Source organism: Pleurodeles waltl, chromosome 2_2 (assembly GCF_031143425.1).
Source record: "Pleurodeles waltl isolate 20211129_DDA chromosome 2_2, aPleWal1.hap1.20221129, whole genome shotgun sequence".
NCBI lineage: Eukaryota > Metazoa > Chordata > Amphibia > Caudata > Salamandridae > Pleurodeles > Pleurodeles waltl.
The window spans coordinates 114,726,102-114,742,021 of record NC_090439.1 but is presented as its reverse complement, the minus strand read 5'-3'; the positions used below and the strand labels follow the sequence as shown (position 1 = coordinate 114,742,021).

Here is a 15,920-nt window from a genome sequence, read left to right as displayed (position 1 = left end):
CACTCTTTGGGAAGCATGTTGACGACGCACTTCAGACTATAAAGTCGGACACAGAGACAGCAAGATCTTTTGGGACTCTGCAGTACAGGAAAGTGCCTTTTTGAGGAGCCGGGGCAGAGGTCAACCTTCCTTTCGTTGAGGGGACCTGCACTATAGATATCCATCCTATTCTACCACATTCTAGGCTTCTAGGCCACAATATCAACAGAGGCAGCTGCCTCCCGCAGCTTATGCTAGGCCCTACCACAAGAACAAGACAGGGCGGCAATCTAAGGAGCCGGCACGTAGACAATGACTGCCTCCAGCCAGTTCCTCCTCACTTCTCTCCTACAGTCTTCCATGGGATCTTAAAGCATCATATTCAACATTGGCAGCAGATAACTAAGGACAAGTGGGTGCTGGATGTAATTCCATTTGGACACCTTTTGGAGTTCATTCAGATTCCCCCATTAATGCCCCCATCCCAGACTCACTCAACAAGCACATCTTTGTCTGCTCAACTTAGAAGTGGCAACCATGCTGAAAAAAGGGGCCTTAGAGGTTGTTCCATATTCCCAGAGAGGGAAGGGATTCTACTCCAGCTTCTTTCTCAATCAAAAAAAATCTCGCTTATGGAGGCCAATCCTAGACTTACAGGAGCTGAACAAGTACCTCCAGAAACAAACATTTCGAATGGTCACTCTGCAGGACGTCCTCCAGCTTATAAACAGAGCAGACTTTATGGCATCCCTAGATCTTCAATATTTCCATTCATCCGCTGCACAGGAAGTACCTGAGGTTTGTGGTCAATGGCAAACACTTCCAGTTCAAGGTCCTCCCCTTTGGACTATGTTCAGCACCACGAATCTTCACCAAATGTTTGGCCCCAGTTGCAGCCTACCTTAGAAGAAAGAAGCACCTAGATGACTTATCTAGATGACTGGCTAGTGAAAGCTCCAGATGTCCAGTCAGCGCGAAAGTCAGTCAGGGCGACTCTGCGCATTTTCAAGGACTTGGCCCTTACTCTAAACAAGGAAAAATCATTCCTTCAACCTTCGATTTGGTTGGCCTTCCTAGGGGCTATATTAGACATGCAACAGGCCAAAGCCTATCCAACGCTAGACACGCAACACAAGTTAATCTCCCTAGCGAAGCGATTCCAAAGAAAAGTGTCTTTCAGTTTGTCAGTACAAGTCCTTACTAGGGATGATGTCATTGCGCATAAGCCTCATTCCATACTGTTGGCTGCGGTTGCGTCCAATTCAGGAGGAGCTGGACAAACAATGGACGCAGGCACAAGGATCCTTTAAGGACACGGTCATCATAACACCACTCATGATCCATTCTCTCGATTGGTGGACAATCCCCAAAAACATATCAAAAGGTATCAACTTATTGCCACAGATTCCTCCAATGATCGTAATGATGGACGCATCACTGACCGGATGGGGTGCGTGCCTGCAAGACCTTCGGCTGAGCAGCAAATGGCCCCTTCTAACCATCTTTCACATCAACCTTTTTGAGCTGAGAACAGTGTATTATGCTTTGCAAGCCTTCCTTCTGAGGATTCGAGGGTCGACGTGCTTGTCAGAACAGACAATACCACCACAATGCTCTATCTAAACAAGCAAGAAGGAACGAGTTCCCACCTGCTATCTACAGAAGCACAGACCATTTGGAAGTGGTGCATCCGGCACTCAGTACACATAACAGCGGAACATGTCCCAGGCCTGAAAAATACCATCGCGGATTCATTGAGCAGGTTGGCAACATCTCCTAACGAGTGGGAATTAGACCAGCGGATATTAGATGGAATATTCGACCAGTGGGAGCCGAATCTGGATCTGTTTGCATCTTCCCAGAATGCCAAATGCCAATATTATGCAAGTTGGCATCAACAACGGGGATCATGGGGGGGGATGCATTTTCGATCATATGGCCAGTGATCTTTGCATACGCCTTTCCTCCGATCTCTCTCCTCATAAGGGTGATCAGTAAAATGAAGTCTGAACCTTGCCAGATAATCCTGATAGCTCCAGCGTGGCCGCGTCAACCGTGGTACACAGTTACTTCTGCTGCCTGCATGTCCACCCATCAGGATCAGACCAATTCCGGAGCTGCTTACCATCAACCAGGGACAAATAAAGCACTCAGATCCCAAGTCTATTGAGTTTATCCGTATGGCTCCTGAATTCAACAAATTCGGCCGCTTAGACCTACCAGCTGATTGCAGGGAAGTGTTTGTACAAGCATGGGCAGCTTGCACCATTAAATCATACCGCCTAAAGTGGAAGCGGTTTTGTTTGTGGTGCAAAGCCCAGAATGTACACCCTCTCGTCTCCACCTCGGAGGCAGTGTTACCGTACAGCTGGCACGTTCTGGCCTTGCCATTCATCAATTAGAGTCCATCTGGCAGCCGTTTCCAGATCCAGAAGGATACCAGGTAAACCATCCTTATGTTCTTATGAGATTAGTAAAGCAATTCTTGAAAGGTCTCTTCAGATTCTTTCCTCCACCTCCAGCTTGGCAACTTAACATCATCCTTAGCCAGCTCATGAAAGAGCCCTTCGAGTCCATCCACAGGGCAGACATCAAGTACCTCACTTGGAAGGTGGCTCTCCTTCTCGCCCTTACTTTGCCACGAAGAGTTAGTGAAATTCAAGCTTTCAATATCCAAGAACCCTTTTTGCGGTTCAAAAATGATAGTCATTCTACACACCAATCCCAAATTCATTCCTAAGGTGCCTTTGGAATTTCATATCAATGAGCCAGTGGTGTTAAGATTTTTTTTCCCCAAACCCTCAAACTACTGCAGAGAGGACCTTGCATTCACTCGATTTTAAGAGATGCATACAATTTTATGTGGACCGACCAGTCATTCCAGAAATCCAGTCAGTTGTTTATAGCTTTTAGTGCCTCTAGGAAAGGGCATCCTGTGACGAAGCAGACTATTTCCCGATGGATTAAAGACACAATCGTTTTCTGCCATCAGAAGGCAGGTAGACCATTGCAGACAAGTGTAAGAGCACATTCTACCAGAGCTATATCTGCGTCCTGTGCACTGTTCACAGGTGTGTCGATTCAAGACATCTGTTGTGCTGCAACATGGAGGACAGCTCACACCTTCAAGCAGCACTCCTTCTTGGACACAGAGTCGCTTCGGGAAGCAGCTGTCGGACAACCAGTCCTCGGAAACCTGTTCATTTAAGGTGAGCTAAATTTTTTCTTCCCTCCTTCCGCTTATTGGGTATTATCTCACATTTTCTTTAAAAGTAATTCCTTTCTCCTTTTCAGGCTGTAGACCGTAAGGAACGTTTATGTGAATATTGTCATGCTGGTTCACATTCAAGAGTGCTGTGTTGCTATAGACATGTCGAAAATGTGTTATTCACTGCTTACTATTCTGATTCATGCATTTCAATTTATGAAAGTTCCAATACTGTATTAAGGAATACGTTACTTACCTGTAACTGTAGTTCTCCAGTATTGGACACTTTCATAGATTCACATGCAACCACCCACCTCCCCTGAGGAGCTCACCTTCATTTCCTCTGTACTATCGGTATTGCAGCACTTGTGCTTGGAAAATCTGAGGGAAGACAGCTCCTCACAGGAGGGTTCTAGAGGGTGATGTGAGCTGGTTGGTTGTCTTTTGAGTTTGGTCCTTTTTTTTTTTTACAGAACAACTGTGATATGTTTCTAAGTTAGAGGCCTAATGCATTTAAGGCTTAAATGCGCAATTGGGCATAGTTTCTATATTACACCGGGGACTCCCTTCTCGATGATGGGGAATAATTCAAGCATGTGAATCTATGAAATTGTCCAGTACTGGAGAACTACAGTTACAGGTAATTAACTAACATATTCCTTGCTTGAGCATCTTGCCAGGCTATGCCATTTTGTCCTTTTTTAAATCTGGCATTAACCAAGGCATTAATATTTTGCACAATTATATATACTTATTCATAGGGCGTTCAGGCATCCCTCTTTTACTCATTAGTATGTTATTGTCATTCACATGTTCTGCTGCCAACTGCAGCATATAGCATGGGGGAATGTGTCTACCAAGGTAAGCTATTGGCTAACTTCAGTGCGAGTGACTGTATCCTGCCCTTTTACAAGGAGCAGATCCACAAACAAAATAGTTCCCTTTAGTGTTGGGGACTACTGTAGCACAGTGTGCTTTTTGCAAATCAAAAATATATTTGCCTGTCATCTTTGTCTATGCCTGTTTTAGGGATGGCCTCCAAATGTTTCCCCTATAGTTGTCGCAAAAGGTAGTGTGTGTTGCAGCTTGTGATTACAGTATTAATCGTTAAAATGCTCTTGAGTGCATATTCTAGCATTATGGTTTGGTAAGTTTGTAATTTCATATTCAGTTTATTCAGTATGCTATCTGTATTTGTATGGCATGCCTCGCATTTGTTTATCCCACTCTCCATGTTTGTTATAAAAACCGGATTGCATTTGTTACTTCTAATTTATAGCGACATTGACTCCCTCAAGAAAGAACGCTCTACTATTCCAGTGATATGCAACTCTGTCCATCCCTCGTTTGACCAAGTGCCTCACCAAGCATCAGAGAGTGGAGAATACTTGGATATGAGGATTTCCACATCCATTGGTAGAAGCAGGCATGTTGAAGAAGTTCATAGCTCTGCACTGCCAAAAACTGAAGCGAACACCATTCTTCCAGCAGAGAAAATACCAAACATTGACCTGGAGAAGAAGAGTGAGAAGCCATTCCCTTGTTCTATAAGTAAAACTGCTTCACAGTTTGATAACTCAAACAGGTTAGTGTCTGGCCATCTAAGCTATGTTGTCTGTTGGGCACAGGGACCTAAAAAGTGGCATGACCTGTACATTTCTGATGAATAATTGTAACTGAATATTACTCTCCCCAGCATCAGACCGGATCTGTAAAACTTTTCTGTAGCTGTGCCCCAGTGCGCCACTAGGCAGCCTAGTGTGGCTATGCATTGAATCTGTATTGCCCCTGAAGGTATGGAACTGAACAGCGCACCATGCACACTGACATCAGTTCCTTTCTTTCTGTGCCTCCCAATGAAATTCTGAGGCTCTACTCCCAGTTTTCCCTAGCCTTCCAACGACTCCTAAAATTTTAACAGAATCAATTGTGGTAGGTAACAGTGTGCCCTTCTAAGACTACAGGTTTCAAACCATGCAATGACTTTAGAAACCAGGTGCCAGACACAGACGTCCCCAAAGTGAGTCTCTTGGGCTCAAGACATGACTTGAAGTAATGCCACAGGTGTACCTTCATGCACTGAAAGGCGATGCAGGACTGAGAGAAGCTGTATATGATCAAAAATAAGAAGTCAGTTAAATCATGTTGTAAATCATGGGCACATTATTACTTATGAGGCTGCTTCCTCAAGCGGTAAACATTGCGGTTGAACTGCTTTTGTAAGTTGAATCCTGAATGCAACCACCAGAAAGCGAAGTGGGGTTCAAAACCCATTTCCCCACTCTCTATCCAAACATGAGGCACTAGGGCCTTACAGTGTTAGTCTTCCTCCAGACCTCTGATTGGGGTGGGATCTATTCCACTGTTGATCCCACTGCACCCCAAATTCCCCAGGCTGTTGGGGACATCTTGCAAATTGACTCCTTTAAAGAGGGTCGTGCTTTACATATTTGGCATTCTTCTTGTTCTATCTACTGTCCCGTTGGTCCCCAATGATCCGCAGAGGCTCCCGTTTGAGTCACTGCTGACTGATCTATCCCTGGCACCATCTGACACTTTTGGACCTGTTTTGGGCTCAGTACTGACCCTGATAAATATTTCCACTCCAGCTCTACAAACTAGGCAGGTCCCTTCCACAACAGCCATGGAAGAGGATCTGGTACTGAGTCCGATGTCTGACCCTGAACTAAATCCTTATCCCAACTGATGCTGAGCTGCAGAATTACAAAACCGTACCCAGTCACAATAGAGCTTGACTCTGACCCAGTGCTTCTACCAGGACAAATATTCTATCAGAAGTCCCACCCACTCTTTGGCTCTGATTCTGACTGAAGTTTACCACCACTAGAGCTGATGATGATGGTGGGACTGGGGATTATGATGATGACAATTTGTACATGGACTTAAGAGGCTAGTAGACTTGATACAACCTTTAATACAATTCACCATTTGGACCATCGGTAGAATAGAGTACATCAGTTGCAGTAGTAGTCTCATGAACAGTTGAGGTCTTGACCCTACCACTTCCCACTTAATTAAATTTTACATCCTGGGCTGGCCGAATCTGAGCCCTTACTGCCTTTCAGTGAGGCCCTTCCTGATACCTTAATGGCACATGGTTGAAGCCCTGGTGTTGACCACCAGTACATAGGCTGGTGGCCAGGCGACTCTGGTGTTCTCACTAAACACCCTGTTCTGGATAGTTGGTTATTCAGGCTTCAACCAGCAAGGTGAACCATAATTCATTCTCCATAACCTGCCTAATAGGTAGTCTTAGAGGATTAAAACTGAATGTTCTCCTCAGCTAGCCAAGCATTGAGATCAGTCAGTTTAGTTTCTTTTTTGGTCTTAAACACCCAATCCCTCTGGGACATGGTCAGTGAGAACTTGACAGCTGTCCGTTGAAGACCTAAGCGCCTCACTGGCTCTAACAATTTATGATGGTCAAGTTACGTCCAAATACGTGTTTTCTGTCGACCTTGATAGTACTCCTTGTCTGTGAAGGGCGGTTGGCACCTGTGTGATGCTCCACCACCATGCTTGGATGTGCTGCACAGGATCTTTTGGCAACGTACAGGTGGCCTCTCTTAGGGATATGCTGTTCAATGGCTCATGTCTGTTCGATGCGAAAGCTGATTATGCCTTTAAAATTTACAAATAAGTATAGACATGGCACATTCCCTGGGTCTTTTAACCTCTGCCAAGGTTTCCTCACCTGTTAGACATTCTGAGGCTATTACTGGGGGCTGTCATATAGACAGTGTGAGCCTTCTTAGCCACTACTACAATAAGCCCAGTCCTTTTGAGACCAGGCATGTGGATCTGGCAGGTCAGCAAGAGCACCAGTCTTCCCAGTTCCCTTCCCCTGTGGTGACAGCCACCTATCCTCGTTAGTATCCTCGAGGCACAAATTCACCCCTTGGGAGACTGAATCCATTACTTTTGCCTAGGATGGCGATCCATCATGTCCTGCAGATGGGGCTTTCAAGTTGTTCACCATGACTCATTCCTACCCTTTCTTTCTGCTTCACAAAAAGTTCCTGTCACATTAGAGCGAATCTCAGAAGAACAGCTGTCTAGTCTGTTGCAGAAGGTTCAAGTTTTACTTTCCAAAGGAGCTATCAAGAGTTCCGGATTTAAAAAATAGAAGAAGGGTGCTGCTCTTGCTATTTCCTTTTGCTGAAGCAATCGGGGTTCTTTTGTCCATTTTAGACCTGCCACTCTGAATGTTCCTTACCGCAGACAGACAAGTTTAAAATGGTCATATTGGTATACATTTTGTCTGTCTGCTGAGCAACTAGATGATGTCACTGAACTTGTACTCCTTGTGCAGTCCCACAGATGTTATCCGAGATTCAAGGTAGGCCAGGAGCATTTTCAATATGCCTTGTTTGTCTTTCATTCTCACCAGTGCCCCCCAGGTGTTCACAAAAGTGATTGCGTCCCATCTTTGGAGGACAGGCATACCAGTTTTCAGTTACTTTGATGACTGGCAGTTAAAGGTGGGCTTGCCACAGTTCACCATAAACCACCTCCAGAAGGCTGCAAACCTCCTGACATCATTGGGGATCATGATCAGCGAGCCAAAGTCCCACCAATGTCCTTTGCAGGGGTCTCCTCTCGTAAGAGCTGCCCCAAATATGGTACAGTTGAGGACATTTTCTCCATTGCAGAGAGTCCAGGGCATTTGGGCAATAATACAGATATTTCAGCTTCAGCCCTGGGCTTCACTGAGAACAGTTCTGAGGCTTCTTGGCCGCTTGCATCCTCCTTGTCAACTACACCAGGTGGCATTTGTGGACTCTGCAATGTTAAAGTTACTGTGGCAAACATTATGGAAGCTTATTGGATGGTATTGAAATTTCGAAGGAGACTTCACATGATCTGCAGTGGTAGCTACTCAACTATAGTTGGACCAGTAGCAGACCCCTCCTCTTTACCTATTTAGTGTTGTCATCTGTGGGAGTGTGATCGTTAGAGGACTCTTGTCTCCAAAGCAAGCCTGACCCCACTAGACCCCAAGGTAGCATAGGGCATTGTTTGGCAGTGGGAGAATCCTGGTTATCTCTTTTCCCCACTGTCAAGCGTGCAGTGACAAATGTTTTGCACTTTGGAGTGTCAGCACAAACACTTGCTAGGAGATACTTTCTGGCTAGAATGGAACTTGAATTCTATTACTCCATACCTTCTCTGCCTCTCATGGCCTGAGCTCTGAAGAAGATCAAGAACGAACAGACCGAAGTAATTGACGTTGAGCAAGATTGGGCAAGGAGAGTGTCTTATTTCACCACCTGACCTCAGATCAAGCTGCTACTTTGGAAAGACATTCTGTCTCTGCAACAGTCAGGGCACTCCACTCAAATTTACACAGGGTATGCCTCCATGTGTGGAGCTCAAGTGACGACAGTTGACTGCCTTTGTTCTGCGCCAGCAGTGGTGGATGCCATAAATGCCACCCAATATCCTTCCATAAAATCCATTTATGCCAGGTAGTGGGACAAGTATGTGTCTTGGTGTGGTAACCACAAGACTGACCCTTTACAATCCAACCTTTAAATTCTCTGTTGTTGGTTATTTTTGTTATTGGCTTACTAAAGCCCTGCAGTGCGCACTGTTAAAGAAAATTTGATGTCTCTTTTCGCCTTTTTACATTTGGTGGATCAGCTGTGATCTTTTAGTTATGATATGATGTTATGATGAGCCTTGACACACCTTCCCTCCATAACTGTTAGTGATGCCACAGTTGGCCCTTAATTTGGTCTAATTATGTCTCATTTGCACGCTCTTCAAGCAAGCCAAAGCATAGCTGCTTGCTGAGTCTCTTGACTTTGAAGACTTTCTTCCTCATTCCGATTACTTCATCTCATCAGGCAAGAGAGGATCAAGCTCTGTTGGTACATCCACCACCTTTTCCTCAAACTGGTGTTGAGAACTCTGGCGGCTTTCTTGCCTGAGGTTTAACTCCTTTCCACATTGGACAGTCTGTCACCCTGCCTATGTTCTTTGCCCTGCCTCACCTCTTTGAAAAAGGAGGAGAGGCTTCATTGGCTGGACCCTAAAATGGCTGTAAGCTTTTATATTGATCACACCAAGTAACTTGTAGATGATCAGATTTATTTGGGGTTGTCTTGGGCAAAGGAAACGAAGGCTATGCAGAAGAGGACCCTGTTGCGGTGGGTAGTCGTCTGTATTATGTTCTGCTACTCACTGAGCAAGAAGCAGCCATCAAAAGGTCTGAGAGTCCAGTCCACAAGGGCAAAGGCTGTTACTACTGCGCTGACATTTGGAGTGACTGTCCATGCTATCTTACAAGACTGTGAACGTTTGCAGTTACACCCACATCGCAAAGTACTTTTGCCTTGACAGCGAGGTACTTTGGGAAGGATATTTTGCTTGCTCAGTCCTGTAAGTCTTTTTGGTCTGAGCCCGCTTTCCAGACCCTCCACCTTGGGTAGGTACTGATTTGGTACGTTATTTAAGGTGAGAACTCTGCAGTTAAAAGTATCCACAAGTACAGGTTACCTTCTGTGACACTCTTTAAGGTGGATACTCCACCCGCAGATTACCACACTGCCCTTCTACCCCAGGTACCGTTAAGTGACATATTTTTTTTCTACCATCTGAAAATAGTCCAAAGTTAGGAATCTGCTCATTTGTATTACTAATTGTTCACACTCCACAACAAAGAGCAGAAAGAGGCAACCACAAAACTGACATCAGCGCACAGTGGTGGGACTTGCTTGTGGCTCTGCTCTATCACTTACTGGGCAGTACAAAGTCAAAGTGGAGCCACAGAGCAGCACCTAGCGACATATGGAAGCATTGCTAGAGAAAGGTTTTCCAGATCAGTCTGGCAGCTCTGATGTATCGTAAGGTATGGAATCTACAGTTTTTTGGTTTTTTTTTTGCAGCTATTATGTGCATTCATCATAATTCTTCTTGTGATATAATCCATCAGTGCAGGTTTTCTGAGCAGTGTGGTGTTTAGCAAAACAGTGTTACCTTTATAGAGGTTGGATTTGTGCCACTTTTCAATGTATTTCCTGGGGAGGGTAATGGATTATTGAGATTTTCACTAAACAATCATAACATCTCACCAATATTGTTTTTTTGAAATCATCATGCTATATGTTTTTGGAGAAGGAAAAAAAAAAAGGTTGCCAGCCTACTGTGTTCAAAATTTCTGATTTACAAATTTCCAGTACCATGAGATGTACTTTCATACGTCATTTGTTAATTTCTGAGCATGCCACTTTTCTAACCACAGAATTGATTGTTTGGTTAAAAATATCCGTATGCGCATGTGAGAAAATGTGTCTTTTTACATGACCACCCACAATTTTCGGGCTGATGCTGCTGTTTATCAACACTGAGAGTGTACTGAGGCCTAATAATCAGACCTCGGTGCCAGTGCTCTGACCCTTAAAAGTTTGTTTTCTTGGCTTATACCTGATTGGCTGAGTTAATGTACTTAAAAGTCCTGAATATATGGTACCACAGGTACCAAGGGCCTGTAGGTCAAAGTGACCCTCAGGGGCTGCAGCCCCTATGTTGTCACCCTGAGTGCAACAAAAAAAGTGTCCCAGCCTACCACTGCAGACCAGTATAGCACTTTTTTAACTGCAAACTCTACTACACCATTTAAACTGATGACAAAGCCAGAACCTATCTTTTAATATCTTTGTCTTCCCCTGCAAAAGACCCATTGTGCCCTAAGGCGGGTGCTGTATATCAAAAAGTAGGACATGTATTTCTATATGTCATAACAATAAAACCCCCAAATTGTCAGTTTTTACTGTGGAAAGGTTAGTAGCTCTATTGGTGAGTACAGGGTTACACACTTACAACTTATCTGTGCTAACTTCTGAATGGGACTACTAAAGTTGGTACAACAAGGTATCAAAACTGTTTTTTACATTAAATCCAGCTTGATGCCAAAGTCAAATTTAAAATGATTATTGGGTAAATGCAACTTTTAGAAAGTTCCACTCTTTTGCCTGAGTTTTCCATTTTGAGATGCTTAACACAAGACAGCCTCCTTCCCTCATCAAGTGAAGTGTGAATGTCTCTCAGGAAAGGGTCAATAGAGGCTCGCCGTTAGAAGAGGTGTCACCTCACCCTGGCAGAAAGCCACAGAGGGTTTAATCCCAAGAGGCAAGCGTCAAAAGGGAAGCCACCTTTGATGGGCAAATGGTGGATACACACGCTCTTTTGTTCGATAGACGGGTTGACGGTGGGGGGAAAACAGTTACCTAGCCAGTCTTCCTGTGGGCATGTAGCCTTCAGGTAGCCATGCCTCTAAGTTGGACTGTCAAGCTCCACACACCAAAGAGAGGTATTCAGCTATCTTGTGAGTGAGCAGAGTATTGCATTCTGTGATAGTTGGATGTCACACACTGCAGGAGGTCATCATCAGACTGGAGGGGACCTGCTGACCCATTGGGAAGTCAACACTACATTCCCCAGTGGCACTTTCTAGGCATAAATATTGCACTCATAGCACCCAGACCCCAGATCACGTCTGCACTGGAGAAAGGATTGAAAAAGGACTGCCCTATTGTTCCCTGGACCAGACAAGAAAGCTACACCATCAACTGGACTGCACCTGCTGCTTCTAGGCTATCAAATAGAGAGCTGTGCCCCTGGTGCTGTTCTCGAGGAAAAGTTGATCCCTGATCCCCAGACAGAAGAAGTGTACTCCAAGAATCAATTGGCTTACTTACTGTTAGAGCTCCATGGCCATAAAAGCTGAAGAAGCCCTCTGTGGCTAGTCAGTAGCCACAATTGTTTGATCCTCATTGACCGCCAACATGTAGCCTGTGAGGTCAGAGTTCCAGTGCTCAAAAGTTATACCTGAATCTGCCAGACCTGGGAGAGTCACAAAAGTGCAGTTTGGCCATTCAAGGAGGATGCTAGACTTCACCAAATGGAGCCTATGGTTTTGCTGTGATCAGGGATCGGTAGTCCAGTGGCAACTGGACTTTTGTTGAACCCACCAGGACTTTGAGGAACATTGACCCCTGTGGCCAAAGTCACCCCATCAGGACCAAGGAGTAGCTTCAGGAAGTCCCCAGTTGACCGCACTGTATTCCCAGGATCTTCAGCATCCTGTGTCCATTGCATCAGGACTACTCCATTATATCAATGGCTGTCAGTCTATAGAGCCTCTATGTGGGTTTGAGACTGCTTTGGTGTCAAGGTAAGTGTTAAACAAATCCTTACTGGCCCCTTGTCCTGCTCCCTACCAGAGTTGGTGGCCCAAAGCAGGCCAGAGTGCCCAAACACAACTTTATAAGAGTTTTACAGAGCTTCCACTAACTGGTTTAGTTGCCAATGATTGTTGACATTTTAAATAAAAAGCAGTGATTTATGTATGTGATAGAGACTTCTAACTGCAGATTCCTTACCTTTGAATTCTCAGCATCGGACTAGATCCAGAAGATTTTCCTGAGCGGTATCCCTGTGCGTCGTTAGGTGGTGTTGATTGGCTCCACATTTGTCGTCTGCATCGCCTGTGCCTGATATGACGTTGTGGGTTGTAGGAAAGTACCATCTTGCCTGGCATGTTACCCCCATATTTCACTGTATATATGCTGTTTTAGTGTATGTGTCACTGGGACCCTGCCAGCCAGGGCCCCAGTTCTCATAAGTGTGCCCTGTATGTGTTCCCTGTGTGATGCCTAACTGTCTCACTGAGGCTCTGCTAACCAGAACCTCAGTGATTATGTCTCTTTGCTTTCAAAATTGTCACTAACAGGCTAGTGACCAATTTCACCAATTCACATTGGCATACTGGAACACCCTTATAATTCCCTAGTATGTGGTACTGAGGTACCCAGGGTATTGGGGTTCCAGGAGATCCCTATGGGCTGCAGCATTTCTTTTGCCACCCATAGGGAGCTCTGACAATTCTTACACAGGCCTGCCGCTGCAGCCTGAGTGAAATAACGTCCACGTTATTTCACAGCCATTTACCACTGCACTTAAGTAACTTATAAGTCACCTATATGTCTAACCTTCACCTGGTGAAGGTTGGGTGCTAAGTTACTTAGTGTGTGGTCACCCTGGCACTAGCCAAGGTGCCCCCACATCGTTCAGGGCAAATTCCCCGGACTTTGTGAGTGCGGGGACATCATTTCACGCGTGCACTATACATAGGTCACTACCTATGTATAGCGTCACAATGGTAACTCCGAACATGGCCATGTAACATGTCTAAGATCATGGAATTGTCACCCCAATGCCATTCTGGTATTGGGGAGACAATTCCATGATCTCCCGAGTCTCTAGCACAGACCCGGGTGCTGCCAAACTACCTTTCCCGGGTTTCACTGCAGCTGCTGCTGCTGCCAACCCCTCAGATAGGTTTCTGCCCTCCTGGGGTCCAGCCAGGCTTGGCCCAGGAAGGCAGAACAAAGGACTTCCTCAGAGAGAGGGTGTTACACCCTCTCCCTTTGGAAAAAGGTGTCAGGGCTGGGAGGAGTAGCCTCCCCCAGCCTCTGGAAATGCTTTGATGGGCACAGATGGTGCGCATCTCTGCATAAGCCAGTCTACACCGGTTCAGGGATCCCCCAGCCCTGCTCTGGCGCGAAACTGGACAAAGGAAAGGGGAGTGACCACTCCCCTGACCTGCACCTCCCAGGGGAGGTGCCCAGAGCTCCTCCAGTGTGCTCCAGACCTTTGCCATCTTGGAAACAGAGGTGCTGCTGGCGCACTGGACTGCTCTGAGTGGCCAGTGCCAGCAGGTGACGTCAGAGACTCCTGATAGGCTCTTACCTGTGTTGCTAGCCTATCCTCCTTCCTAGGTAGCCAAACCTCCTTTTCTGGCTATTTAGGGTCTCTGCTTTGGGGAATTCTTCAGATACCGAATGCAAGAGCTCACCAGAGTTCCTCTGCATCTCTCTCTTCACCTTCTGCCAAAGGATCGACCGCTGACTGCTCAGGACGCCTGCAAAACCGCAACAAAGTAGGAAAGACGACTACTGCAACTTTGTATCGCTTCTCCTGCCGCTTTCTCGACTGTTTCCTGGTGGTGCATGCTCTGGGGGTAGCCTGCCTCCTTCTTGCACCAGGAGCTCTGAAGAAATCTCCAGTGGGTCGACGTAATCTTCCCCCTGCAACCGCCGGCAACAAAAGACTGCATCACCGGTCCTCTGGGTCCCCTCTCAGCACGACGAGCGTGGTCCCTGGAACTCAGCAACTCTGTCCAAGTGGCTCCCACAGTCCAGTGACTCTTCAGTCCAAGTTTGGTGGAGGTAAGTCCTTGCCTCCCCACGCTAGACTACATTGCTGGGTACCGCGTGATTTGCAGCTGCTACGGCTCCTGTGCACTCTTCCAGGATTTCCTTCGTGCACAGCCAAGCCTGGGTCCCCGACACTCTAACCTGCAGTGCACAACCTTCTGAGTTGTCCTCTGGCATCGTGGGACTCCCTATTGTGTCTTCGGGTGGACTCCGGTTCACTCCTCTTCCAAGTGCCTGTTCCAGTACCTCTGCAGGTGCTGCCTGCTTCTGTGAGGGCTCCCTGACTTGCTGGGCGCCCCCTCTGTCTCCTCATCCAAGTGGCGACATCCTGGTCCCTCCTGGGCCACAGCAGCATCCAAAAGCCCTAACCGCGACCCTTGCAGCTAGCAAGGTTTGTTTGCTGTCTTTCTGCGTTGGAACACCTCTGCAAGCTTCTTCACGACGTGGGACATCCATCTTTCAAAGGGGAAGTTTCTAGCCCTCTTCGTTCTTGCAGAATCCACAGCTTCTACCATCCGGTGGCAGCTTCTTTGCACCCTCAGCTGGCATTTCCTGGGCATCTGCCCACTCCTGACATTGTCACGACTCTTGGACTTGGTCCCCTTATTCCACAGGTACTCAGGTCCGGAAATCCACTTTGGTTGCTTTTCTGGTGTTGGTCGTCCTTGCAGAAACCCCCTATCACGACTTCTGTGCTCTCTGGGGGCTATAGGTGCACTTTACACCTACTTTTCAGGGTCTTGGGGTGGGCTATTTTTCTAACCCTCACTGTTTCCTTACAGTACCAGCGACCCTCTACAAGCTCACATAGGTTTGGGGTCCATTCGTGGTTCGCATTCCACTTTTGGAGTATATGGTTTGTGTTTCCCCTATACCTATGTGCTCCTATTGCAATCTACTGTAACTTTACATTGCTTGCATTACTTCCTTTTGCTACTACTGCATATTTTTGGTACTGTGTACATATATATTGTGTATATTTGGCATCCTCACACTGAGGGTACTCACTGAGATACTTTTGGCATATTGTCATAAAAATAAAGTACCTTTATTTTTAGTATATCTGTGTATTATGTTTTCTTATGATATTGTGCATATGACACCAGTGGTATAGTGGGAGCTTTGCATGTCTCCTAGTTCAGCCTAAGCTGCTCTGCTGTAGCTACCTTCTATCAGCCTAAGCTGCTAGAAACACCTCTTCTACACTAATAAGGGATAACTGGACCTGGTACAGAGTGTAGGTACCAGCCAGGCCAGCCTACTACATGGGTCCTCTGTAGACTCCAGACCGGTGTGCTGACGTCTATTATTTTCTTTCTGCGCCAGCTAAGTGCTGATTTGAAGACAGCTACCTCTCAGTCGATTTTTGACTAGATTTTTTTGGACAACTTGTCAACTTTGTTTCTGAATTTACTCCTGGTGCATTGAGGATGTCTTCTAGAAAGATAAGATTCAAGCCCTGTGGGTCCTGTCATTGGGCGATGTCCGTG

At 46.0% G+C, this 15,920-nt stretch overlaps 1 protein-coding gene across 6 annotated transcripts in view; it reads left to right on the top strand.

The window, feature by feature from the left end:
* RELCH (RAB11 binding and LisH domain, coiled-coil and HEAT repeat containing) overlaps positions 1 to 15,920 on the top strand; it is a 1,006,576-nt gene that overhangs the window by 262,606 nt on the left and 728,050 nt on the right. For all 6 annotated transcript variants that reach the window (XM_069219494.1, XM_069219496.1, XM_069219495.1 and 3 more), the window contains one exon: positions 4,467 to 4,772. In XM_069219494.1, coding sequence (XP_069075595.1) covers positions 4,467 to 4,772 — 306 coding nt within the window. The remainder of the gene's footprint in view (positions 1 to 4,466; positions 4,773 to 15,920) is intronic.